Source organism: Gymnodraco acuticeps, unplaced genomic scaffold (assembly GCF_902827175.1).
Source record: "Gymnodraco acuticeps unplaced genomic scaffold, fGymAcu1.1, whole genome shotgun sequence".
In the NCBI taxonomy this organism is placed as follows: domain Eukaryota; kingdom Metazoa; phylum Chordata; class Actinopteri; order Perciformes; family Bathydraconidae; genus Gymnodraco; species Gymnodraco acuticeps.
In genome coordinates this window covers 404,323-430,880 of record NW_022991443.1, presented here as the reverse complement: position 1 = coordinate 430,880, position 26,558 = coordinate 404,323, and the positions used below count along the sequence as shown (strand labels likewise).

The 26,558-nt window shown below is 43.2% G+C and overlaps 1 protein-coding gene across 1 annotated transcript in view; it reads left to right on the top strand.

Moving 5' to 3' along the window:
• Nucleotides 1–26,515, top strand: part of tmem240a (transmembrane protein 240a) — a 34,162-nt gene extending 7,647 nt beyond the window's left edge. Inside the window, exon 4 of the mRNA XM_034196409.1 lies at nt 25,270–26,515. Within this exon, the coding sequence (XP_034052300.1) occupies nt 25,270–25,424 (155 nt within the window). The 3' untranslated portion in view covers nt 25,425–26,515. The remainder of the gene's footprint in view (nt 1–25,269) is intronic.
• Nucleotides 26,516–26,558: the final 43 nt, after the last annotated feature.

The window sequence follows — 26,558 nt, the reverse complement described above, 5'->3', positions numbered from 1 at the left end:
TGTAACTTTTGGTTAAGGTTTAGGTTTCCAAAAAATGGCAAACTATTCCTTTAATAAATCCACAGCACCTCTATACTTTTTATAAAAATCAGTTTTTATCTTTTTATACACTAAGGCAGATAAATGCCAGAAAAAAAGTCTTACATTACAAAATGGGAGCAGTTGGTTGAGTCAGGATGACATTTATCCATTGATGGTGAAGGAAAACATAGTTCAGAAAGATATATATATATATATATATATATAATGTGTAGGCCTTTTTTCCAGGAAACATTTTTGACTTATGACAGTAGAAAACACAAAGGTGTTACTATTAATATTAACACTGTCTCAATGCTATTCCAGTATGAGGTTCAAAAGCTGTTCACACACACACACATTTTTAACTATTCTGACCTCTGATAAGGTTGAAGGTGGACGAGCTATGCTATCATTTATGTGATTGATTACAGTCCTACTTGTCAAGGGCCGAGTGGCTAAAGCGCCCTAAGACCACATAGAGACACAAAATGACCACAATGAGACACTCCAAAACAACTGCAAAGAGACAGAAAACAATACAAAAAACATGAGGCTATACTTGTGAGAGTCTTGCCTGTCTTGTCTGTCACCATGGTGCCCATTGTCTCCAAATCCGCCAATGCTATAGATTTGCATGGCCTTTTACTCAGTAATGATATTACTTTGGCTTCAACGGAGCTGCATGTCCCAGAAATGTCATGCGTGTCAAGCTTGGTCATTGAGAACATTCTGACTAAGTGGTTAGCACTGTTACAGAGCAGCAAGGCAGACCTGGTTTGAACTCTCTAGTTACAGTTCAAAGAATAAAAAGATAGCAATCATTTATACGTACTATACGTTTTTACATTCACAGGAGTGCAGAAAGCCGCAAAAACATAGATTAAAAGTATTGGTGTGTAAATGTGTCAATTCACATTACACTGAAGATAAGATGAATTAATGTGCAGAATTGGACTGGAATACTTCTCTTGGGGAAATTAGGTTGTCTCAATCTCTAAAATCTGACCATCCAGATATTTGTTTGAAAAAAGCGTTAAATACACTTTTGTAATACATTATACAATACTTATATGTAATTTAACATACATCTGCTACGAAGACTGGTTCAAACCAGGCTGGAGAAACAGAGAGAAAATACTTCCCTCCCACCATCTGCTGTATCGTAGTGAAAGCTACTTTCCCACATGTACTTAAATCCAACCGAGTGTGATAGTTGCTCCTCAATTTCCTGTCCCCCGTCAGCGCTCTCTCTGAGATATCTGTTTCATTTCTCTCACCGTATCTTTATGACAGATGAACGAGGCATGTTACTTTAGTAAAGGAAAAGCAATGCAGCAGATTTAACGAGACATAATATGTGGTTTATAGTTCACCAACATTAAAAGGCTTTCAGTGAGGCTAAAGCTAAGCAGTGTGAAATCATGACATGGCAGCATGAAATCCCTCATAGTCTGGCGCTCTGTAGAAGAGACAACGCAGTGGATTCATCTCTGTTGCACTAGCAAGATGTTCGCTGATGAGCTGAGTATTAACATCCTGGATTAAAGGGTTTCAGTTTGTCACGGTCAAGCTGTTCTACCCAGTCAGGTTCAAACCCAAGGGGAAACACTCAAAAAGTTTTAGGTTTCGTTTAGCACAAATAAGCTAAAGTTACTGAATATTGCAACAAGGTTTTTAAAAATAGGATTTTGAGGTTGACTAATGTGTCTGCGCTCTGTCTGTATCAGGCCTGTATTGTGGAGGTGGCCTGGATCCTCAGTTTTAAGGATAAAGTAGGTGATAAATGTAGCCTGGATACTTGGACTGCAATGGAAAAGCTCCTCGGGCAGGATAAAAAAGTATGAAGCAATGTTGGAACTTAAAGTTATGATGTGTGCTATTACCAATAGATGTATTAACATAGAAAACGTTATGTAGTATTTGGATTTTTGGTGTTTTTATGAGCTGCTACATTGTAAAAGGGGTGTGAATTGTACAAGCTTTGATATATGCAGCTTTTGCTCAGAGGTGTGAAAGGTTTTGCAGCAGCGAGTCAGACAATGCTGTTTTTTCTCCAGTGCATTAGTACAATAGTGTAAAATACATCATCATAAAAAAACACCCCCAGAGAGGAAGGAGCATCCATATTTATTAGCAGCAGTAGGAGTGGGGGATATGGGATTCTTCTTTTTGAACCGGGAGGGAATGCCCCTTTCTGTGTGTGTGTGTGTGTGTGTGTGTGTGTGTGTGTGTGTGTGTGTGTGTGTGTATGTGTGTGTGTGTCAATGGTGACATGGATCCTAGGTCCGACTAGTTTAGCCTCCCCCAGATGAGGAGTGAAGGTGAGGCTGACAGAAGGGAAGTGTGTGTGTGTGTGTGTGTGTGTGTGTGTGTGTGTGTGTGTGTGTGTGTGTGTGGTGCAGGATGGAGATGCTGTCACATCCCCACCCCCACATACACACACTCTCTCCTCCAGAGCTATAAATAGAATGAGAGAGAGCAGCTGGAATGGCAAGTGAAAAACACACACACATACACATGAAACACACACACAGTACATTGAGATGCACATCGATTCCTATTGCCCCCCACCCTTCCCACTCCTAATTCCATCTCTTGCTCCTCCCCCTCCACTTATTGAATCTACTCCTAGCCATTTCCTTTACAACGCTTCCTGATGCAACTACTTCCCCCCCCCCACCCTTCTTATCCTTGCTAATATCTACACAGTCTCTTTTGCAAAGACACCGGAGAAAGAGAAAACACCAAAATGGAAAAAACGATGACTTGGCGTTTGTACCAACCCCCCTTCCTATAAAAGAGCATAGCAATTGTGCCTCCACATTTTTTTCTGCCCAGCATTACCATTTCTCCCGGCTCTATCCCCATCCTTTTATTCAAATGAGAGAAATCTGTCTTCGTTGCCCCTTTTCCTTTGGATACCCTTCAGAGCATTCCTTGTGGACAGCATACCCATTCACAGCTATAAATAACTCACTCTCTCCCTCCTCCTCACCTTCTCTCCACCCAACACCTCCACCACCCCTCCCTTTGCTCACCCTGTAGCAGGGCCATTTGCTTCTGGGTTTGCTGTCTGGGGTTCTCCCCTCTCTTCTGTCTCCGTGGACCCGGCTCTGCTTCGCCGGCTCCGGTTTATAACCTGACAAGCTCCAACATCTGCTCCGCCATTCCCCTCTTCACGTCATGATACCCCCACTCCAGTCAGATCGCTGATATCTCGGCAGGCCTGTGTGATCTGTATGTACAGCACGTTGGCTGCAGAAGGCAGATACCATTTGACACTTCAGCCTGTAAAATCCTTGCGACTGTAGATAAATAAATGATGCCGGGATGCAGGTCACATGTGCAACAGCTCTGTACACAAATGTGAAAAATCAAGGGCAACATCACGGTGCACTTTAAGAGATTGATGCTTTTTACTGTCTCATCCAATATTTCAATTTTCCAATCTTTCATCTCGTCTCGTCGTCCGTCTGACCTTACTTATTGTGAAAATATAATCCTTACTTCCCAGAATTACATTGTTAGAGGTATGATGTCAAACATTAGCTTTTATAGTCTGTGTTGAGCTTTAGCCCACTTTTAAACATCAATACATCTGATTCTGAGTCATATTCTGGACTAAGGTTTCATGAAGATATTTTATGTATGGTTTACAATTAAATTAAAGCTACAGTAGGCATTCATTTACATCATTTGGTAAAAGTTCAATAATAACCTTTCAGAATATTGTTATTCAAGTGGCCTAAGAGAAAACGAAACTTCTGCACCTCCTCTTGGCTCTGTTTTAAGGCTTTAGAAAATGTGGCCAACATTGGGGGACTTTGACCAATTAAAGGTCATTTCAGAAGGAGAGATCCTATTGGCTGTTCTACAAATGCAGAGGCGCGCTTATTTCCCTTCAGTGTAAGCCTAATACAAAAGTCGAATATCCTTCAGGAAAAAGTTGCTATGCATTGGCAATAACTGCCCACTACGCAAAGTAATCTACAAAGGAAGAAGGATTTATCTAAAAGAGAGTGTTAGCAGATTTAGACTTATACCTTTTGTCTCTTGCAGCAGAAAGGTGAATATTCTCAGCAGTTCAAGTTTAGCCATTCATCACGGTGTTATTTATTATATGCACAAGAGACTTGAGGACAGAGAGAGAAGGGGAGTGACTTCCAAGCAGCGTTTCCGCCAGGGGGGCGTCTTGCCGTCATTTGACGCCCTTATTCAGCTCGGGACGCCCTGAACGTGAGCCGAGTGCGTCCAAAAATATTAATAATTCGAGAGAACATCGAGAGTTTTTATGGCTTGAAATGACGAAAAGGAAAAAGGACAAGGACATCCCTCTGTGGAGGGACAAAGGAGTCTGGTGGGATTCTTTTCGGAGTATTTTGAAGATCGTTTCCCCGACATCGAAGGTGCTTGCTACAGGACAACACGGAACGTGCACGATTTGGACGCCATATACTCAGCTTCACATGTGGAAAGCGCTACTGTAGGCTGTTTCTTGGTTTTCCAAGAGACTAGTGAGCTGTCCTTACTCATGCTCACACAATACCCTGTCATACTGCGTCTATCTGTTTTCGCCCAATCAGCGTCACTATAAGCCTGTAGGCCTAGTTTCTCGCTGCTCTTTCTGAAACAAAGCTGTTTGTCTGCAGTACCCCTGAGATAACGCAAAACGTGTTTTACTGTAACCCAATGTTCATCCGTCGGTTCAGCAATATATTGTGATAACTTGCTTACCACGAAACATAGGTCTGGACGTGTACAGGTAGTCAAATAGATTAGGCTGCCAACAGCCTCTGTATTTTTTCACATCCACCATTTTAGGTGCATCTTCAGTGTAATCTAACTTTTGGTCACAAGGTGTCTCCCTTGTTTGTTTGTAACCTTTATTTATCCAGGTTGGTCCCATTGAGATCATAGATCTCTTTTTCAAGGGAGACCTGCAGCAATTAGGTTCCACATGAAACATAAAACAACATAAAACAATAGAGGATATCATACAACATATTTACAAGCTACATTTACATACTTATCAACATTTACAAATACCCATAGTTTCAAAGAGTATTTCACTTAGACTTGCTTTAAAAACATTCAGAGGAATACAATTGCTCAGTTTCAATTTTAGCTGTAAGGCAAGGCAAGGCAAGGCAAGTTTATTTATATAGCACTTTTCAACACAAGGCAATTCAAGAGCTTTACAAAAAATGAAAGACATTAAGAAAAGGGCATTTAAAATCAGTCATTAAAAAGAAAAGCTAATAAAATAAACATTAAAAGAAAAAATACATGGATAAAAGTTACAGTGCAGTTTAAGATGTGAATAGTTCAATTAAAAGCAGCGACAAAAAGAAAAGTCTTCAACCTGGATTTAAAAGTAGTCAGAGTTGCAGCAGACCTGCAGGTTTCTGGGAGTTTGTTCCAGATATTTGGAGCATAATAACTGAACGCTGCTTTACCGTGTTTAGTTCTGACTCTGGGGACAGAAAGCTGACCAGTCCCTGAAGACCTGCGAGATCTGGATGGTTCATAATTTAGCAGTAGGTCAGAAATGTATTTTGGGCCTAAACCATTCAGTGCTTTATAAACCAGCAGCAGTATTTTGAAATCTATTCTTTGACACACAGGAAGCCAGTGTAAAGACTTCAGAACAGGAGTGATGTGATCCACTTTCTTAGTGTTAGTGAGGACTCGAGCAGCGGCGTTCTGAATCAGCTGCAGCTTTCTAATAGATTTTTTAGTGAGACCTGTGAAGACACCATTGCAGTAGTCGAGTCTACTGAAGATAAAGGCATGGACAAGTTTTTCCAAATCCTGCTGTGACATTAGTCTTTTAATCCTAGATATATTCTTTAGGTGATAGTAGGCTGATTTAGTAACTGTTTTAATGTGACTGTTGAAACTCAGGTCAGAGTCCATGACTACACCTAGATTTCTGGCTTTATCTGTTGTTTTGAACATTACACACTGAAGCTCAGCGCTAACTTTTATACATTCTGACTTGGCTCCAAAAACCATTACCTCAGTTTTATCTTTGTTTAATTGGAGAAAGTTCTGACACATCCAGTCATTGATTTGTTCAATGCACTTACTCAGTGTTTGAATTGGAACATAGTCTCCTGGTGAAATTGTTACGTAAATTTGTGTGTCATCTGCATAGCTATGGTAACTTATTTTGTTGTTTTTCATTATCTGAGCCAGTGGTAGCATGTAGATGTTAAAGAGAAGAGGCCCCAAGATGGAGCCTTGAGGAACCCCACATGTCATATTTGTCAACTCAGATGTGTATTTACCTATAGAAACAAAGTTGTTTCTGTCCTTTAAGTAGGATTCAAACCAATTTAGAACTGTTTCCGAAAGTCCCACCCAGTTTTCCAGTCGGTCTAGTAATATGCTGTGGTCAACAGACTGTTCCAAGCAAGTGGCGCTGCACACATAAAAGCTGTCTTACCCAAGACAGTCCTTGCTCTTGGCACATCTAACAAGACTACATAATGCGATCTCAGACAATAGCTGCTTGCAACTCTCTGTGTTATCAGTGAACAGATGTAATACGGGAGTTTACCCAACATGGCTTTATAAATAAACGTGTACCAATGACTGAGCCTCCGTACAGTAAGTGATGGCAAACCTGCCTTGGCATACAGGGTACAGTGATGAGTAAGTGCTTTACAATTAGTGACAAATCTCAGTGCACTGTGATAGGCGGCATCTAACTTGTTCAGGCAATGGGCAGGTGCATTCATATACAACAAATCACCATAGTCCAGCACAGGTAAAAAGGTCACAGTGACTAGCCTTTTCAGGGGGCCCTTCTCACTTCTCTTATTTTTCATTTCCTCGCTCCTCGGTCTCGGTCTCACCGGGGGTCCTTCTCACTTCGGTTAAATGGAATCCTTGGGTCCCTCACTTGCGTCGTTTCCCTGTGACTAGTCCCTCCCTCCAGGGAAGCATGGAGAAACGCAAGGAAACCACAAGAAGCAGGGAAATGAGTTTTAAGAGCAATGGGACGTCCTTTCCTCCGGAGCGTCACGTGAAGCAACGACCGTTTGTGATGACGCTGCACAGCATTTTCATGATCGCTTTTTTCGTTTTACATTTTCATTTTTTGTCATTTCCATTCAGTCAGTCATTAAGTGCTATTTAAAATGTTAATTTGCTACATATCCACACAAACAAACAAAGTGTGCAATCCAATGAATGTTAATCTAACTGGGTTTTGATAGATAACATATCTCTTTTTCTTCTCTCAATTATTTTATTTCTATTGTGCACTCTAATCAATATTAATCCAACTAATGTTCGTTTATACATTTTAAGAATGGCGTTTATCTTTTTTGAGAATGAGTTCTTATTTGATTTAATGTATTTGGGTCTACAACAGATGATACAAATGTTTGTGTCAGTAAATGTGTACTAACAGAGGCGGGGGTGTGTGTGGAAATAACGGGGACAGAGCTGCTGTCAGCGTCATCACAAACGGTCGTCGCTTCACGTGACGCTCCGGAGGAAAGGACGTCCCATTGCTCTTAAAACTCATTTCCCTGCTTCTTGTGGTTTCCTTGCGTCTCTCCATGCTTCCCTGGAGGGAGGGACTAGTCACAGGGAAACGACGCAAGTGAGGGACGCAAGGATTCCATTTAACCGAAGTGAGAAGGACCCCTGGCCTCAAGCGAGAAACAGGACTTGTTTCTGAAAAAGAAACCTAGTCTAACCCTCAGCTTTTGAAGCAGATTAATGACCTGAAGTTTAAAAGTAAGACAATCATCAAGCCAGATACCTAGGTATTTATAACAGGCAACCACTTCAAGTATTATTCCTTGCACAGTTACAATATCCAAAACAGGCTCTGGTGTCTTTTTAGCTTTTGAAAAGAGCATTACCTTAGTTTTTTCAACATTTTAAAAGAAGCTTTAGTTCAGAGAGCTGAGTCTGAATAATGTTAAAAACAGTCTGCAATTTAACAACAGCCTCCTTAATGGAGGGACCTGCACAGTACATCACGGTATCGTCCGCATAAAAATGTAAAGTAGCTTCATCGACATTTTCACCTAAACTGTTGATATATATAGAGAATAAAAGTGGACCTAAAACAGAACCTTGGGGAACACCATTAGCAATGTTTAACCACTCAGAAGACAGCCCATCAAAGTGAACACATTGGGACCTTTCAGAGAGATAGTTCACAAACCACCCCACTGCATGGCTGGATATGCCAATACTAAGTAGCCTCTGCTTCAAAACGCGATGATCAACGGTGTCAAATGCTTTGGAAAGGTCAATAAATAGGGCTGCACAACTCTGCTTATTATCTAAAAAACTCGTAATGTCATTCACCACTTTCATTGTCGCAGTGATGGTGCTGTGTTTCTTTCTGAAACCTGACTGATGTTTAGACAGGATATCATTTTTACATAAAAACTCCTTTAATTGTTCACTCACTAGCCGTTCGAGCACCTTCACCAGAACTGACAATTTAGAGATTGGCCTATAGTTATTTAAAATAGTTGCCTCCCCTCCTTTTAGCAAAAGCAAGACATAAGATGACTTCCATACTTTTGGAATTGCATTATTTACCTTACCCTACACTCCTGCATGTCAAAACGTTCCAGTATATTTTCCACATATCTCTTTTGTGATACTTTCACACAGCCGTCAGACTGACTGAAATCCATGCCCAGAAAATGATTTAATCTCCCTAAATCCTTCATTTTAAATGTTGGTTCATTGACTGAACCTATGCTTTCCTCTCGTCAATAAATACACTGTTAAATAGATGTCCCGATCGTGATCAGGGATCGGAGCCGATCACGTGATTTTCAAAAGATCGGAATCGGGAGAAAAAAATCGGGGAAAGGGAATTTTTTTTAATTCTTTTTTTTTTAATAAAATATTTTTATTATTTAATTTAATGTTACTATACAAAAATGACCATGTTCACGTCTTAAAGTCATCCTGAGGACTTAGTTTTGGTTTAAAATTACACAACATCATGTATGTGTTGCTTTCTTTGGGCTTGTTTTCATAGACCTGGTTGCTTATTTCCGTCCTGGTCGTGGAACGACGGATCAGCTTTTTACTCTCGCAAGGATCCTGGAGGGGGCCTGGGAGTACGCTTATCCGGTCTACATGTGTTTTGTAGACTTGGAGAAGGCGTATGACCGAGTTCCCAGGGAGTTACTGTGGGAGGTGCTGCGGGAGTATGGGGTGAGGGGGTCTCTACTCAGGGCCATCCAATCTCTGTACTCCCAAAGCGAGAGCTGTGTCCGGGTCCTCGGCAGTAAGTCGGACCCATTTCCGGTGAGGGTTGGCCTCCGCCAGGGCTGCGTTTTGTCACCAATCCTGTTTGTAATATACATGGATCGGATTTCGAGGCGTAGTCATGGGGGAGGGGGTCTGCAGTTCGGTGGACTAAGGATTGCACCACTGCTTTTTGCAGATGATGTGGTTCTAATGGCTTCATCGGTCTGCGACCTTCAGCACTCACTGGATCGGTTCGCAACCGAGTGTGAAGCGGCTGGGATGAGGATCAGCACCTCCAAATCTGAGGCCATGGTTCTCAGCAGGAAACCGATGGACTGTCCACTCCAAGTAGGGAATGAGTCCTTACCCCAAGTGAAGGAGTTCAAGTATCTCGGGGTCTTGTTCTCGAGTGAGGGAACAATGGAGCGTGAGATGGGCCGGAGAATCGGAGCAGCGGGAGCGGTACTGCAGTCGCTTTACCGCACCGTTGTGACGAAAAGGGAGCTGAGCCAGAAGGCAAAGCTCTCGGTCTTCCGGGCCATTTTCGTTCCTACCCTCACCTATGGTCATGAAGGATGGGTCATGACCGAAAGAACGAGATCGCGGATACAAGCGGCCGAGATGGGTTTTCTCCGCAGGGTGGCTGGTGTCTCCCTTAGGGATAAGGTGAGAAGTTCGGTCATCAGGGAGGGACTCGGAGTTGAGCCGCTCCTCCTTCGCGTCGAAAGGAGCCAGTTGAGGTGGTTCGGGCACCTAGTTAGGATGCCACCTGGGCGCCTCCCTAGGGAGGTGTTCCAGGCACGTCCAGCTGGGAAGAGACCAAGGGGTAGACCTAGGACCAGGTGGAGGGATTATATCTCTTCGCTGGCCTGGGAGCGCCTTGGGATCCCCCAGTCAGAGCTGGTTGATGTCGCCAGGGAAAAGAAAGTTTGGGGCTCTCTGCTGGAACTGCTACCCCCGCGACCCGACCACGGATAAGCGGGAGAAGATGGATGGATGGATGGATGGATGGTTGCTTATTTCTCTCAAATCTGGCAACAGAGTGGGCGCAGTGTCTAATAGTAGCAGTAAGCTAACGAGAGGCTACGTTCAGCTGGTGACTCGGGAGTCGGGACAGAGAAAAAGTCAGGAGTTTGGAAGTATTATAAAATTGAAAGCGAAGGCAGTGTAACAGCCAGATGCAATGTTTGCAAGGCGGAGGTTCCGCGTGGTGGAAAGAACAGAGCTACGTTCAACACGACCAATCTAATACGCCACCTGAGAAACAAACACCAACAAGACGAGTACACAGCAGCCATTCAGGTAACGGCACTGAAACAACCAACACTTTCAGAGACTTTTAAAAGGAAAGAGAAACTGCCCCAGAACAGTGAAAAGGCCAAAAAAATAACAGCCAAGATAGCTGAATTCATCGTGTTGGATGACCAGCCGTTATCTGTTACCTTTTTTTTCTCTTAATGCATTGCATAAAGATCGGATCGGGAAAAATCGGTATCGGCAGATTGTCAAAATCAAATGATCGGAATCGGATCGGGAGCAAAAAAAGGTGATCGGGACATCCCTACTGTTAAACATTACCTATCTGCCTAGATGGTTGTATGTATTCACTTGCTCAGTTGACTCTCTACCCAGATTCTGGCTGCGATGATAAGATCATCGACCCAGATAGCAATTATTACTTTCCCCTCTTTAGACTCCTTGGAGTACACGCAGTGGTCTGCCGGGTTCTGTGTAAAATTGTCATCCGTTAAGCATTCATGCAACATCGTATTCCAATTTCGCCCTGACTGCTTCAGGCCGTAAATTGACTTCTCTAGCTTACACACTAGCTTTCCTCCCTCTTTTACATAACCCTCAGGTTGTTCCATGTAAATGTCGTGATCAATGGGTGCATGCAGGCAGGCCGTCTTTACATCCATCTGGTGTAAAATCAAATCCTCTTGGGCTGCCTTCTGCATTAATACACGTACACTTGTCAGGTTGGCTGTTGGTGAGAACGTCTCCCCGTAATCTATCCCCGCCCTCTGACTATATCCTTCGCTACGAACCTAGCTTTGTACTTGTCCGTCAACGTCTCCCTTAACTGAATAGACCCATTTACCTCCCACTGTTTTCCTGCCCTCTGGCAATTTTGTCAGGGTAAAAGTCTGATTGTCTTCTAGAGACTTAATTTCCTCATCTATCGCTTTTCCCCAGTTTTCTGACTCAGTCGATGTCGTGGCCTCTTTAAAGGTCAGAGGTACACTGCAAACTGCTCTGTAACAATAATCTATACTAGTGAGTGTTTTATCATCTTCATCACTATCTTCCTGAGTATAATCTCTCAAGTACTCTGGCGGTTTGCGCTCCCTACTGCATATCTCCCACTGTCTGAGGCATGTGACGCCACCCTAGGGTGCTGTTGGCCATCATCCTCTGGTGCTGACTGTGGAGTGTTAGTCTGTACATCTTTGCTCAGTACACTAGGCTGTGGGGCCTTTACTCCCTCTTCACAGTCTTCCTCCGAATCCTGTTCTAACCACTGTGTCTGAGTCTCGCTATTACAAGTTGTGCTGGTGATAAACTTTACTAGTCTGTGCTTCTGCACCTTATCTTTGTCGGGGTAGTAAACTAGATATGCTGGGCTTCCCTTGTCATGCCCTACAAAACGTCCTTTCTCACACCTAGTGTCTAATTTTCCCCTGTCCTGCTGGTACGCATAACACACTGCTCTGCATAACACACTGCTCCAAACTTATGCATCCTAGCTAACTTACACTTTTTCCCTGTCAGTGCTGAATATGGCGTAGTGCCCGTGTGCTTATTAAAACACCGGTTTCTGGTATGTGCTGCTTCCTGAATGGCATAGTGCCACAGGTTTTTAGGCAGATCACTGTCAATAAGCATATATCTGGCCATTTCAAAAAGAGTGCGCCCTTCTCTTTCAGCTGTCCCGTTTTGATGTGGGAATACGGACAAGACGTCTCATGTCTGATCTTGTTCTTTCTCAATAGTGTCTGAAACTCCTTACAAGTGAACTCAGTCCCATTATCTGATCTAATGCATATCACAGACTTCACGGAAAAGAGTTCTTGGGGGTATGATGGGATGTATAGTGCGTTCTTCAGAGTCACTTTACACCGTCGTCCCTCACTGTCTATCAGACACATCTCTGCTTCTCCTCGGCCTTGCGCCACCCCGAAGGTGCGCCTCCCGTCTGCCAATTCCATGCTGTGTCTCTCCGGCTTGAAGGTGCTGTCAAAAATCTTGAATTTGTTCTTATCGTTGGTGATGTGGGACGACGCTCCCCTGTCCACGATCAATCCTTTTCTGTGGGTCTGTAGTTGTTGTCTCTGTAGGCTGGTCCCTTCAGCTCACACTTTGAGGGTGTAGTCATCTCCTCCCGCAGCTTCTCCGGTACCACCTGGCATGTTCGCGCACCGAGCGGCATCACCGCGTTCCTTCTTTGTGCACGCTTTGTCTGTGTGCCCCTTGCTTTTACAAAAGCTACACCAGACTTTCTTTCTGCAGTCATCTTTTCGATGGCCTTTCTCTCCGCATCGCCAACATGCACCAACGCGTTCTCCGTCGCTATCGGGGATGAATCGTTTGGCGGGCTTTCTCTTTGTTGCTGCTTGGACCCTCAGCACCCTCTCGTCTGAGGCTGAATCTTCTGAGGCCTCGAAGTTCTTCAACTTCGCCTTGAACTCTCCCAACGTTACTTAATTGTCACCGTGTGTCACCATTAGTGTGAATGGCTTGTATTTTTCAGGTAATCCCCGCATAACCATCGCCATCATTAGTCCCTCACTCGATGCTCCTGAGTGCCGTAATGATCTGCTCAGCTCGGATAATGTACTCTGTTACCGTCTCATTATCAGCTTTCTTCAGCGCAGTCATGGTTATATACAAGGTGACGATCCGGGGTCTGCCTTTTCCAATATAGTGCTCCCGTAATACTCTGAGACTTTCTCGGCCCTTGTCCTTCGTGTCTCTGAATATCAGGCCTAAACTGGTATTGTCGACTCACAAGAGTCAGCGTCCTCTTGCCTCTCCATTGACACCCTTGATGGCGTCTCTGTTGAGTTTGTCGATACCTACAAATATCTTGGCTTTTGGTTGGACAGTAATCTCAACTTCAAACACCATATTGAAGTTCTAACTAAGAAATTGAAATTCACTCTTGGCTTCCTTTACAGAGTTAAATGTTGTTTTTCAACTTCATCCCGTAAAAGGTTAGTCTCTGGCTTATTCCTGTCCCAGCTGGACTACGGTGATACTATTTATAGATTTGCCTGTCCCACTGTTTTGGCCAAACTTGACCCACTCTACCATGCTGCACTGCGTTATATATCAAATGCACCTTATAGGACTCATCATTGCAAACTGTATAGCCTAACTGGATGGTCCTCACTTACTATGCGTAGGATGCAGCATTGGTTTTTATGAATGTATAAAGCCATTTTAGGGAAGCTTCCACTGTACATATGTGCCAGATTTGCTCCAGTTTGTGACTCTTACAACCTCAGATCCAGTGCCTGGATACGGTTCCAGGTTCCTGCTGTGCGGACTGAGGCTGGGAAAAGGAGTCTTTTTTATTATGGTCCTTGGTCTTGGAATGACCTTCAATCACGCCTCAAACTGACGGCACTTGTCTCAATAGCATGTTTTAAATTGAAGTTGTCTGAAGTCCTTACCACTAGCTGCTCTTGCAGTAATAAGTAGTACCTTTCTTACTGTCCTAATGTGCACAATGTAGTGACTGATTTTTTGTCTTTTGTTTTCTTAGTTATGTTCTCTGTATTTTATATGTTTGTGTTATGTGTAACGTTGCTGCCTTCTTGGCCAGGTCAGCATTGCAAATGAGATTCTATCTCAATGCTTTTATCTGGTTAAATAAAGGTTAAATAAAATAAAAAACAATAGGCGTCAGCATTGAGCTTGTCGTCTTGCATTGAGCTTGACTTCTTGAGCCCTCAGTGCCGCGGTCAGCTCTCCAGCGGGTGCTTGAAGGATGGTCTCCTTCAATCCCACTCCGTGCATGTAACACAGCATCCTCTCTTCCCAGAGCTCATACCATACTTGCCAACCCTCCCGATTTTCGCTGGAGACTCCCGATTTCTTAGCCCTCTCCCGGGGTCATATTTCTCCGGATTTCTGACAAAATCAGATTTACACACGACTGTTTCCACTCGAACTTTTGCGTTTGTAGCTTCAGTAGCTTAGCTTAGGTCCTTGTTAGCTTAGCTTTAGCTTCCCTCGGTTCTCCCGGTACTAAACTAGCTTAACACGTGGCTAACTAGCTACTCCTATGCTAACCGTGCTAACAGGCGATCTTCTCGCCTCGTTATCGCACGTGCGCTTTGAACTGTAGAATAATTCATCGTATCTGGGCCCATTAGCAGATTTAGACTTATACCTTTTGTCTCCTGCAGCAGAAAGGTGAATATTCTCAGCAGTTCAAGTTTAGCCATTCATCACGGCGTTATTTATTATATGCACATCTCAAGGGACTTGAGGACAGAGAGAAGGGGCGTGACTTCCAACGGTCTTATACCCCAAGTAGTGACATCACAATCATGTGGTACAGCGCTAACCAATGAGCAGCTACTTACATAAACAATGGACACAGTATTACATGGAGTCATACACTATACATGTATGTATGTTATACCTCAACAGAGAGTCTGACAATATTAGCAGTGTTTTAGAGCTTGAGACAATGTGGCTAACTGTTCAACTGTTCAAGCGTACAGCTACAGCTAGCTAACAGCTACATTAGCAGAAGGCTATACTATTTAGCAACATTTTCTACCAATCTCTTAAGCGCTTTGCAGATATTTTAAAGCCTAAAATCACAGAAAACATGCCTAAATCAAACATGCCCCAATTAACAAGCAGTACCGAGTTGGGCCGGTCGTGTTTCCCGGGCTGATTTTTAGTCCCAGTCCGCCCCTGTTTCACAGCACAGAGATCAGTTCTCTGTTAGTGGTTGTTGATGTCTTGTCTGCCTCTAACTGGATTTAGAGCCTGAAAACCAGGCTAAGAAGGATTTGACACTATTGTATGTTTTGATCTCATGAGTGCCTCGTCAGGCTGAGTCTCCGAAAGCCTGCATTCAGTTTTATCTGCTCTTGTATGCACATTGAGAAAAGCAAGACAATGTTTTTTCTAATACATCACATACAGTGGGACAAAAAAGTATTTAGTCAGCCACCAATTGTGCAAGTTCTCCCACTTAAAAAGATGAGAGAGGCCTGTAATTTTCATCCTATACTTTGAGAGACAGAATGGGGGGAAAGAATCCAGGAAATCACATTGTAGGATTTTTAATGAATTAATTGGTAAATTCCTCGGTAAAATAAGTATTTGGTCACCTACAAACAAACAATATTTCTGGCTCTCACAGACCTGTAACTTCTTCTTTAAGAGCCTCCTCTGTCCTCCACTCGTTAACTGTATTAATGGCACTTGTTTGAACTCGTTATCAGTATAAAAGACACCTGTCCACAACCTCAAACAGTCACACTCCAAACTCCACTATGGCCAAGACCAAAGAGCTGTCAAAGGACACCAGAAACAAAATTGTAGACCTGCACCAGGCTGGGAAGACTGAATCTGCAATAGGTAAGCAGCTTGGTGTGAAGAAATCAACTGTGGGAGCAATTATTAGAAAATGGAAGACATACAAGACCACTGATAATCTCCCTCGATCTCGCAAGATCTCGCAAGATCTCACCCCGTGGGGTCAAAATGATCACAAGAACGGTGAGCAAAAATCCCAGAACCACATGGGGGCCCCTAGTCAATGACCTGCAGAGAGCTGGGACCAAAGTAACAAAGGCTACCATCAGTAACACACTACGCCGCCAGGGACTCAAATCCTGCAGTGTCAGACGTGTCCCCCTGCTTAAGCCAGTACATGTCCAGGCCCGTCTGAAGTTTGCTAGAGAGCATTTAGATGATCCAGAAGAGGATTGGGAGAATGTCATATGGTCAGATGAAACCAAAATAGAACTTTTTGGTAAAAACTCAACTAGACGTGTTTGGAGGAGAAAGAATGCTGAGTTGCATCCAAAGAACACCATACCTACTGTGAAACATGGGGGTGGAAACATCATGCTTTGGGGCTGTGTTTCTGCAAAGGGACCAGGACGACTGATCCGTGTAAAGGAAAGAATGAATGGGGCCATGTATCGTGAGATTTTGAGTGACAACCTCCTTCCATCAGCAAGGGCATTGAAGATGAAACGTGGCTGGGTCTTTCAGCATGACAATGATCCCAAACACACCGCCCGGGCAACGAAGGAGTGGCTTCGTAAGAAGCATTTCAAGGTCCTGGAGTGGCCTAGCCAGTCTCCAGATTTCAACCCCATAGAAAATCTTTGGAGGGAGTTGAAAGTCTGTGTTGCCCAGCGACAGCCCCAAAACATCACTGCTCTAGAGGAGATCTGCATGGAGGAATGGGCCAAAAATACCAGCAACAGTGTGTGAAAACCTTGTGAAGACTTACAGAAAACGTTTGACCTCTGTCATTGCCAACAAAGGGTATATAACAAAGTATTGAGATGAACTTTTGTTATTGACCAAATACTTATTTTCCACCATAATTTGCAAATTACATTGCATTTAGCTGACGCTTTTATCCAAAGCGACTTACAATAGGTGCGTTCGACCAACAAAATACAAACTTGAAGAAAACAGAATCATATAAGTACATCAGGTTTCATAGAGCTAAAACATTTCAAGTGCTACTCAACTGGCTTTAGATAAGCCAGTCCTTTATTAGTATATAAGTGCTTTGTTAATAGTTATATCGCTCGAAGTGGAGTCGAAAGAGATGCATTTTCAGTCTGCGCCGGAAGGTGTGTAAGCTTTCTGCTGTCCTGATGTCAATGGGGAGCTCATTCCACCATTTTAGAGCCAGGATAGCAAACCCACGTGTTTTTGCTGATGGGAACTTGGGTCCCCCTCGCAGTGCGGGTGCAGCGAGCTGTTTGGCTGATGCAGAGCGGAGTGCACGTGCTGGGGTGTACGGTTTAACCATGTCCTGGATGTAGGAAGGGCCAGATCCATTCGCAGCATGGTACGCAAGTACCATTGTCTTGAAGTGGATTCTAGCAGTTACCGGAAGCCAGTGAAGGGAGCGGAGGAGCGGCGTGGTGTGGGAGAATTTAGGAAGGTTGAAGACCAGACGAGCAGCTGCATTCTGGATGAGCTGCAGAGGTCGGATGGCACATGCAGGTAGACCAGCCAGGAGGGAGTTGCAGTAGTCTAGGCGTGAGATGACGAGAGCCTGGACCAGAACCTGCGTCGCTTTCTGGGTCAGCTGGGGACGTATTCTCCTGATGTTGTAAAGAGTGTATCTGCAGCAGCGGCTTGTAGCAGCGATGTTTGCAGTGAAGGACAGTTTGTTATCTAGGATCACACCCAGATTCCTTGCAGTCTGAGTCGGGGAAACAATAGAGGTGTCGATGTTGATTGTTAGGTCAAGAGTGGGACAATCTTTTCCCGGAAGGAAAAGCAGTCAGTCTTGTCAAGGTTGAGCTTGAGGTGGTGAGCAGACATCCACTGAGAGATGTCAGCTAGACAAGCAGAGATGCGTGCAACGACCTGGGTCTCTGAGCGGGGAAAGGACAGAATGAATTGGGTGTCATCAGCGTAGCAGTGGTATGAAAAACCATGCGGGCTAATGACTGATCCGAGCGAGTTTGTGTACAAGGAGAAGAGGAGGGGACCAAGAACAGAGCCCTGAGGGACCCCTGTAGTTAATTGACAAGGGTCGGATTCCGACCCTCTCCAAGTAACCCTGTAGGTGCGGTCTTTGAGGTATGAGGTGAGGAGGGAAAGTGCAGTGCCTGAAACTCCAAGTTCTTGGAGAGTGCGAAGGAGGATCTGATGATTCACCGTGTCGAATGCAGCAGACAGGTCCAGAAGGATGATGACAGAGGAGAGGGAGGCTGCTTTAGCTATGTGCAGTTCCTCAGTGACAGCAAGGAGGGCAGTTTCTGTGGAGTGACCTGCCTTGAAACCAGACTGGTGCGGATCCAGAAGGTTGTTCTGATGGAGATAACAGGAGAGTTGTTTAAAGACAGCGCGTTCAAGTGTTTTAGACAGGAACGGGAGGAGAGAGACAGGCCTGTAGTTTATAACATCAGACGGGTTGAGAGTGGGTTTCTTTAGGAGAGGGTTTACTCTTGCCTCCTTGAGACTGTTTGGAAAGTGACCAGAAGTTAGAGAAGTGTTGATGAAATGGGTGAGAAACGGTAGAATATCAAGAGCGATAGTCTGAAGGAGGTTTGAGGGGATAGGGTCCAGAGGACAGGTGGTAGGACGGGCAGAGGTAATGAGGGTAAGAACCTCACTTGGAGAGAGAGGGGAAAAGGAGGTTAGTGTGTGGGTGAAAGGAGGGTCTGGTGACCCAGCGGTGAGTAAAGGTGAGTCAGAGAAAGAAGAGTGAATGTCATCAACCTTTTTTTCAAAGTGGTTAACAAAGTCGCTTGACAGAAGAGAGGAGGGGGAAGGGGCTTTGGGGGGGTCCAAGAGGGTGGAGAAGATGGAAAATAGTTTTTTGGGATTGGAATAGGAAGATTGGATCTTATCTTGAAAGAAAGTGCTTTTTGCCTGAGAGATCGAAGCAGAGAAAGAGGAGAGGAGAGCCTGATAGGTTAGGAGGTCGTCATGGTGTTTTGATTTCCACCGTTTCCGCTCTGCTGCCCGAAGGATGGTTCTATTAGCACGCAGTGCGTCATTTAGCCAGGGAGCAGGAGGGGACTGACGAGCCTGCCGAGATGTGAGAGGACAGAGAGAGTCCAGAGAGGATGAAAGAGTAGAGAGGAGAGTTTCTGCAGCAGAGTTTGGAGGCAGGAGTTGGAACGAGTCAGAGGAAGGGAGGGCTGAGAGCACCGATGAGGCAAAGGTAGAGGGGGAGAGGGAACGAAGGTTTCGGCGGACAGGTGCAGGATGAGAAGAGATTAGTTCGTTATGTTTGGAAAGGGGTAGAGAGAATGAAATGAAGAAGTGATCGGATGTGTGGAGAGTTTACAGAGAGGTTAGATAAAAAATAAATTCTTTAAAAATCAGACAATGTGATTTTCTGGATTTTTTTTCTCATTTTGTCTCTCATAGTTGAGGTATACCTAGGATTAAAATTACAGGCCACTCTCATCTTTTTAAGAGGGAGAACTTGCACAATTGGTGTCTGACTAAATACTTTTTTGCCCCACTGTACACGGCAGTTACACTTTGTCAACTTGTGATTGGACATGTGACATTTATTGTGACATATTAATGATACTTTCTGTTGCACGGCTTATGCAGAGGGGGTTTCCTTCTTATTTGAACTCTAAAGTACTTTCTTGCCAATTTTCCTCCTGTTTGTCATTGAAGAATTGGCATACGTTCATGTTTTTGTGTTTACAATGCTCAGACTCTTATTATCATACTGACCTAGTTATGTCATATAAAGGCAAATAAGTATGAGTAAATGTTTGGCAGCATCTTCGTTGCATGTCATCCTTATACGCCTATCCCACTCAATTCTCAAATAAAAGCCCAAAAATAAGCTTAAAAATAACTCATACTTACTTTGGTTCACGTTGTTTAAGGCTGTATTTATCTGTATGGTATCATTCATTTATTTTGAGTGTGATATGGTGAAAAATATTGGCCATAAATAACCCTAAGAAAATAAACATCATATAATAAACACTGCCATCAACTTTGTTTACAGGTACCTGCTTTCTAGGCTTTTAAGCATCAATTGGGTTTTTCTTTTTCTTTAAAAAGCTAAATGCAGGACTCATGTATTTTTAAAACCCTCACTATGGAGCCGACTCAGTGAAGCACTCTATATTGCAATACACTCCAGGTTTTATTTCTGCTGTTGTAATAAAGACACTTTATAGTTTTAGGCTCATAGATGTTGTATTTATTGCCAAATGTGTCTTTGAAATTGTGAGTCACCATGTGATTCTTTGCTTTATTTTGAGGAATTCACATTATAGAAACTTTAGAAAGGGTAATGATTTTCTAAAGACGACCAATTCATTGGCATACCCATCAGAGGTGGATAAAGTTTGGTAAATAATAAAAGACAACTTACCACTGCTACACGGACCACTATTGCGGTAAGCATGTTGTAACTTCCGGTTGTTGTCATCTCCGGGTATCCCGTGTGTCCGTTCTGTTGCTGATAGCTTATTATCTTAACTTAATCGATCGTTTTAAAACTCTTGATCACGGCAACTGCCTGACGTTGTAATCACACGTTACTATAACTTAAGCTCTCACAACTCTCCTTCTCTTAGCGACTGTAACTCCACAGTTGCCTACACTCTTTTCGGGTTTGCTAACGGTAGCTACTTTAGCTTGATAGCTAGCCATGGCTCTTTCCCCACCCTCGGGTGCTATTTCCTGCTCTAACTGTCTCATGTTTGGTTACTTCCCTACCTCCTTTACTGGTACCGGTACATGTGTTAAATGTAGTATAGTTGTTAGGTTGGAGGCGGGAATCATAGCCATAGAAGCCCGGCTCCGCATCTTAGAAAGAAACTCAGCTACAGTAAAGCCCATGTTAGCCGGTGCGGACCGGCAAAAGGTAGCTCCTATTAGCCGTCCCCCGGCAACTCCCGAGCAGCAGGGAGACTGGGTGACTGTTCAGAAGGGGCATAACGCGAAACCCGCAGGTCCCCACCAACCCGTTCACGTATCTAACAGATATTCCCCACTCAGCGAGACACCCGCTGAGAAGCCAACTCTGGTTATTGGTAGCTCTATTATGAGACACGTGAAATTAGAGACCGAAGCCTCCACAGTCACATGCATTCCGGGGGCCAGAGCGGGCGACGTTGAGGCGCATCTTAAACTGCTGGCTAAAAATAAACGTAAATACAGTAGGATTGTTATTCACCTCGGTGGTAATGATGTTCGTATACGCCGATCAGAATGCACCAAACTTAATGTGGAGTCGGTGTGTAGTTATGCTAAGACAATGTCGGACACCGTAATCTTCTCTGGTCCCCTCCCCAATCTGATCAATGATGACATGTATAGCCGCATGTCATCATTTCAGCGCTGGTTGTCTTGGTGGTGCCCAGCAAACAATGTGGGCTTCGTAAATAATTGGACAGCCTTCTGGGGAAAACCTGGTCTGATTAAGGGAGACGGCATTCATCCTACTTTGGAAGGTGCCGATCTCATTTCGGCAAACATTTCAGGGCTTTGTGGACTTAATCCATGACAAACTGGAGTTGAGACCAGGAGGCGGAGTCGCAGTCGCAGTCTTACACGCTTCTCTGCGCTCTCTCCTAGGCAGTCATCCATAGGAATCCCGAACCCAATAAAATACCCAATATTAGCGGTGTGTGTGTCTGCCCAAGGACAAGTTAAGGTAAAACCTAATAGAGGTGTCATACATAATAACCTAATCAAAGTAAATGTAACAACTACTACAGTGCAACAAAACAGGAATATTAAATGTGGTCTCTTAAACATAAGATCTCTAGCATCTAAAGCAATATTGGTAAATTATTTAATATCAGATTATAATATTGATATATGCTGTCTCACTGAAACTTGGTTGAGACATGAAGAATATGTCAGCATAAATGAGGCCACTCCACCCAGCCATATCAATACTCATATTGCCCGAGGCACGGGCCGAGGAGGTGGAGTTGCAGCCATCTTTGACTCAAGTTTACTTATCAATACTAAACCAAAATTAAATTATACCTCCTTTGAAAGTCTCGTTTTTAGTCTTACGCATCCGACCTGGAAAACTTTGCAGCCAATCTTATTTGTTACAGTGTACCGTGCACCAGGTCCTTATTCAGAATTCTTATCTGAATTCTCTGAGTTTTTATCAACTTTGGTTCTTAAAACAGATAAAGTAATTATCGTAGGTGACTTTAATATTCATGTTGACGATGATAAAAATAGCCTTACTGTTGCATTTAACTCTATATTAGATTCTGTTGGTTTTTGTCAGAGTGTAAATAAACCAACCCACTGCTATAATCACACTCTCGACCTTGTTCTGACTTATGGTATTGAAATTGAGCAACTATTAGTCGAACCGCATAATCCTGCTTTATCCGACCATTTCTTAGTAACTTTTGAAGTACTGTTACTAGACTACAAAGCATTAGTCAAAAGCTCCTGCAGCAGAAACCTATCTGTTAGTGCTATAGCCAAATTTAAGGAAGAGATTCCACCAATACTTAACTCGATAGCATGTCTGCATGTAAGGGAGGAAACTTATACAAAATGTACACCACCCCAAATTGATCATGTTGTTGATAGTGCTACAGATGCGCTGCGAATAAAATTAGACTCTGTTGCTCCTTTGAAAAAGAAGAAAATAAAACAACATAGACTAGCTCCATGGCATAATGCCGAAACCCGCAAAATAAAGCAAAAGTCGAGACAACTTGAAAGGATATGGCGTTCTACTAAACTTGAAGAATCTCGTTTAATTTGGCATATTACTCTCAATGAATATAAGAAAGCATTGCGTAAAGCGAGAGCAGCTTACTACTCTTCATTAATAGATGAGAATAAGAATAATGCAAGATTTCTTTTCAGCACTGTAGCCAGGCTGACAGAAAGCCACAGCTCGATTGAGCCTTCTATTCCCATAGCACTCAGTAGTAATGATTTTATGTGCTTTTTTAACTGATAAAATTGTTACTCTTAGAAACAAAATTAATGACCTCTTGCCTTTGACCAGTATAGTGTTATCAACAGCTCCCGGAAACGTAAGTTCTAATATTACACTAGATAGTAAACTAGAATGCTTTTCAGCCATAAACCTTGAACAATTAAATTCAATGATTCTCTCTTCTAAACCATCAACGTGCATGTTAGACCCAATTCCAACTAAGCTGTTGAAGGAAGTTTTTCCATTAATTAGCACTTATTTATTAAATATTATGAATATGTCTTTATTATCAGGCTATGTTCCACAATCATTCAAAGTAGCAGTGATAAAACCGCTTCTTAAAAAGCACAACCTCGATCCAGAGGTTTTAGCCAACTATAGACCTATTTCTAATCTTCCGTTCCTCTCAAAAATTCTTGAGAAAGCGGTCGCAAAACAGTTGTGTGATTACTTAAAAAACAATGATTTATTTGAAGCTTTTCAGTCTGGCTTTAGAACACATCATAGCACAGAGACAGCTCTGGTTAAAGTCACAAATGACATTCTAATAGCCTCTGACAAGGGACGTGTCTCTATTCTTGTTTTGCTCGATCTCAGTGCTGCATTTGATACTATCGACCATGATATCTTATTGCAAAGACTAGAGCACTTAGTTGGCATACAGGGAACTGCTTTAGACTGGTTTAGGTCCTATCTATCTGAACGCTCTCAGTTTGTACGTGTCAATGATGAATCTTCCACGCAAACCAAAGTTAGCCATGGAGTGCCACAGGGCTCAGTGCTCGGACCTATTTTGTTCACATTATATATGCTTCCGTTAGGCAATATTATAAGGAATCATTCTGTAAACTTTCATTGTTATGCGGATGATACTCAACTATATTTATCAATCAAGCCTGATGAAATTAATCATCTAAATAAAATTCAAGACTGCCTTAAGGACTTAAAAACGTGGATGACCTTAAACTTTTTGATGTTAAACACGACCAAAACTGAAGTTATTGTACTTGGCCCGAAGAATCTACGAAACAAATTATCTAAGGATATACTAACTATGGATGGCATTAATTTGGCCTCCAGTGAGACTGTAAGGAATCTTGGTGTTATATTTGATCAGGATTTATCCTTTAACGCCCACATAAAATCAATTTCAAGGACCGCCTACGTAACATTGCAAAAATCAGGCATATCTTGCCTCAAAACGATGCAGAGAAACTAGTCCATGCATTTGTTACTTCAAGGATGGATTATTGTAACTCTTTATTATCAGGGTGTACCAAGAAGTCAGTCAAGTCGCTTCAGCTGATTCAAAATGCTGCGGCTCGTGTACTAACCAGAGTTAGGAAAAGGGACCACATTACTCCTGTTCTGGCTGCCTTACACTGGCTCCCTATAGAACACAGGATAGAATTTAAAATTCTTCTTCTCGCCTACAAAGCCCTTAATGGGCAGGCGCCATCTTACCTTAAAGAACTCATTATACCCTACTGTCCTACTAGGGCATTGCGTTCCAAGAATGCAGGGTTGTTGGTTGTTCCTAGAGTCTCTAAAAGTACAATGGGAGCCAGAGCCTTTTCTTATCAAGCTCCACATTTGTGGAATCAGCTTCCAGTTTGTGTTCGGGCGGCAGACACCCTATCCGTTTTTAAGAGTGCGCTTAAGACCTTCCTTTTTGATAAAGCTTATAGTTAGGGCTGATTAGATCCAGCCCCTAGTTTTGCTGATATAGGCTTAGTTTGTCGGGGGACATCTTACTTCTTCCTTCTCTCTGTCTATACCTGTGTACTCTCATGTTCCGATTAACCCAGCTTCCCCAAATGTCTTTCTTTTTGGTGTCTATATACGCCGGGATCCTGACTCATGGATGATCCTGCGCTCCTCTGTCCTGGATCGCGAGCCCTGGATCTTGAGTCGTGGCTGGGGTCCTGGATCATAGGTCCTGGATGGATATCCTCGTGGATTCATCTTCCTATTATACACACATGCATTTCCAAACATTTGGACTACCTATGTTGCAAATGTATTATCTTTTCAATTTACACACGGCATCTATTGCACGTCTGTCCGTCCTGGGAGAGGGATCCCTCCTCTGTTGCTCTCCCTGAGGTTTCTCCCATTTTTCCCTTTAAACTGTGGGTTTTCTCCGGAAGTTTTTCCTTGTACGATGTGAGGGTCTAAGGACAGAGGGTGTCGTATTGTCATACTGATATTTTGTACAAACTGTAAAGTCCACTGAGACAAATGTAACATTTGTGATATTGGGCTATATAAATAAACATTGATTGATTGATTGATTGACAACTTCAGCTATTGATCACACACTAATGCTTACCTCCTCTGACCATCCTGTCCTCTTCTCCTTCCTCCAGATACTCCGTCCTGGTCATGGCTGCCCCAGTTCTGCAACCTTCGAGACCTCCGTCGCCGAGCCCAGCTCAGACAGCTGGAGGACTCCAGTGGCAACATGGTCCACATCAAGCAGAAGCTCTACCACAACGGCCACCCTAGTCCCCGCCATCTCTGACTCTAAAAAAACAAAAAAATATTCCTCCACCCCATTCCCTATTCTCCTTTCCAAAGCCCCTCACCCCCTTGGCCAACTGTTGTGTCAGAGACCCTGGAAAACTGCCCTCCCACTGTTCACAACATGCCCCCCTTAAAACCCTGTGACACAACTTTCTTATGACTAAACTTGGCTCCTGTCAGCGCTAAAAAAAAATCCCAAAATGGAACAAGATGATTATTTGTTGCCACTGAAATCTTGTCTAATGTCCATGTCCACCATCGTGGGAGGAGGAAGAAAAAAAAAAACATTTTTAAGGGTGTTTTTTCTGTATAGAGACATTTTCTGTGTTCATTGTTAAACTTGGCATGCTCTTTTAGAACAGGGTAAGATGTGGGCAGCATATTGGAACGGGGCGGCAAAGACGGGTTCAGGATTTTTTTTTCTTTATTGGGTGGGATTGGGACTTTGTTGGTGTTGGGAAGGATGAATCAGATTGGTGGGTGGGTGGGTTTTTGTGATGGCTAGATTGCTGCTTCTGTACATAGTTATAAATACAGGCAAGGGGGATTTAACAGTCTTTAAGAAGAGGGTGCGTGGGGGGATTTTTGTCTGAGTCGTTCAATAGAAAACCTAAATGATGGACTGTGTGGTTAAAGATTATAGGAATGGAACTGGAAAACGAGTCTGTTTGAAAACTGGATGTGAAACCATGTGATTTCTGCTAAAACACAGATTAATTAGCTTTGTTACTTAGTGAATTAACTGAATGTATTAATTTTTCCTGTAAATATGTGAGGGGGAGGGGAGCGTGTTCGGTTGTGGTCGGGGTTCTCTTTGCAATATTATCATTATTTTAGTCGACACAGGAGGAGAAATAAATGCCAGCCAAGACGAGTTCAATACACAAACACCCCTCCATCTTCCCTACACTGTGCTCAACAGCGCAGTTCAATTTTCTTTATTCAATTCCCTCTCACTTATCAGGAGCAACCAGCCTATCAGCAGAGGGAACCCTCACCCAGCCCCTCCTCGTCCTCTCTGTCCAGACATTGCTGTTGTGAGGATGAAATGTCTGTTTTATTAAAAGTGCCATTGAAGCACAACAGTGACCTCTGATGTTTGATTGTGTCACTCCAATCCTGTGAGCGAAGA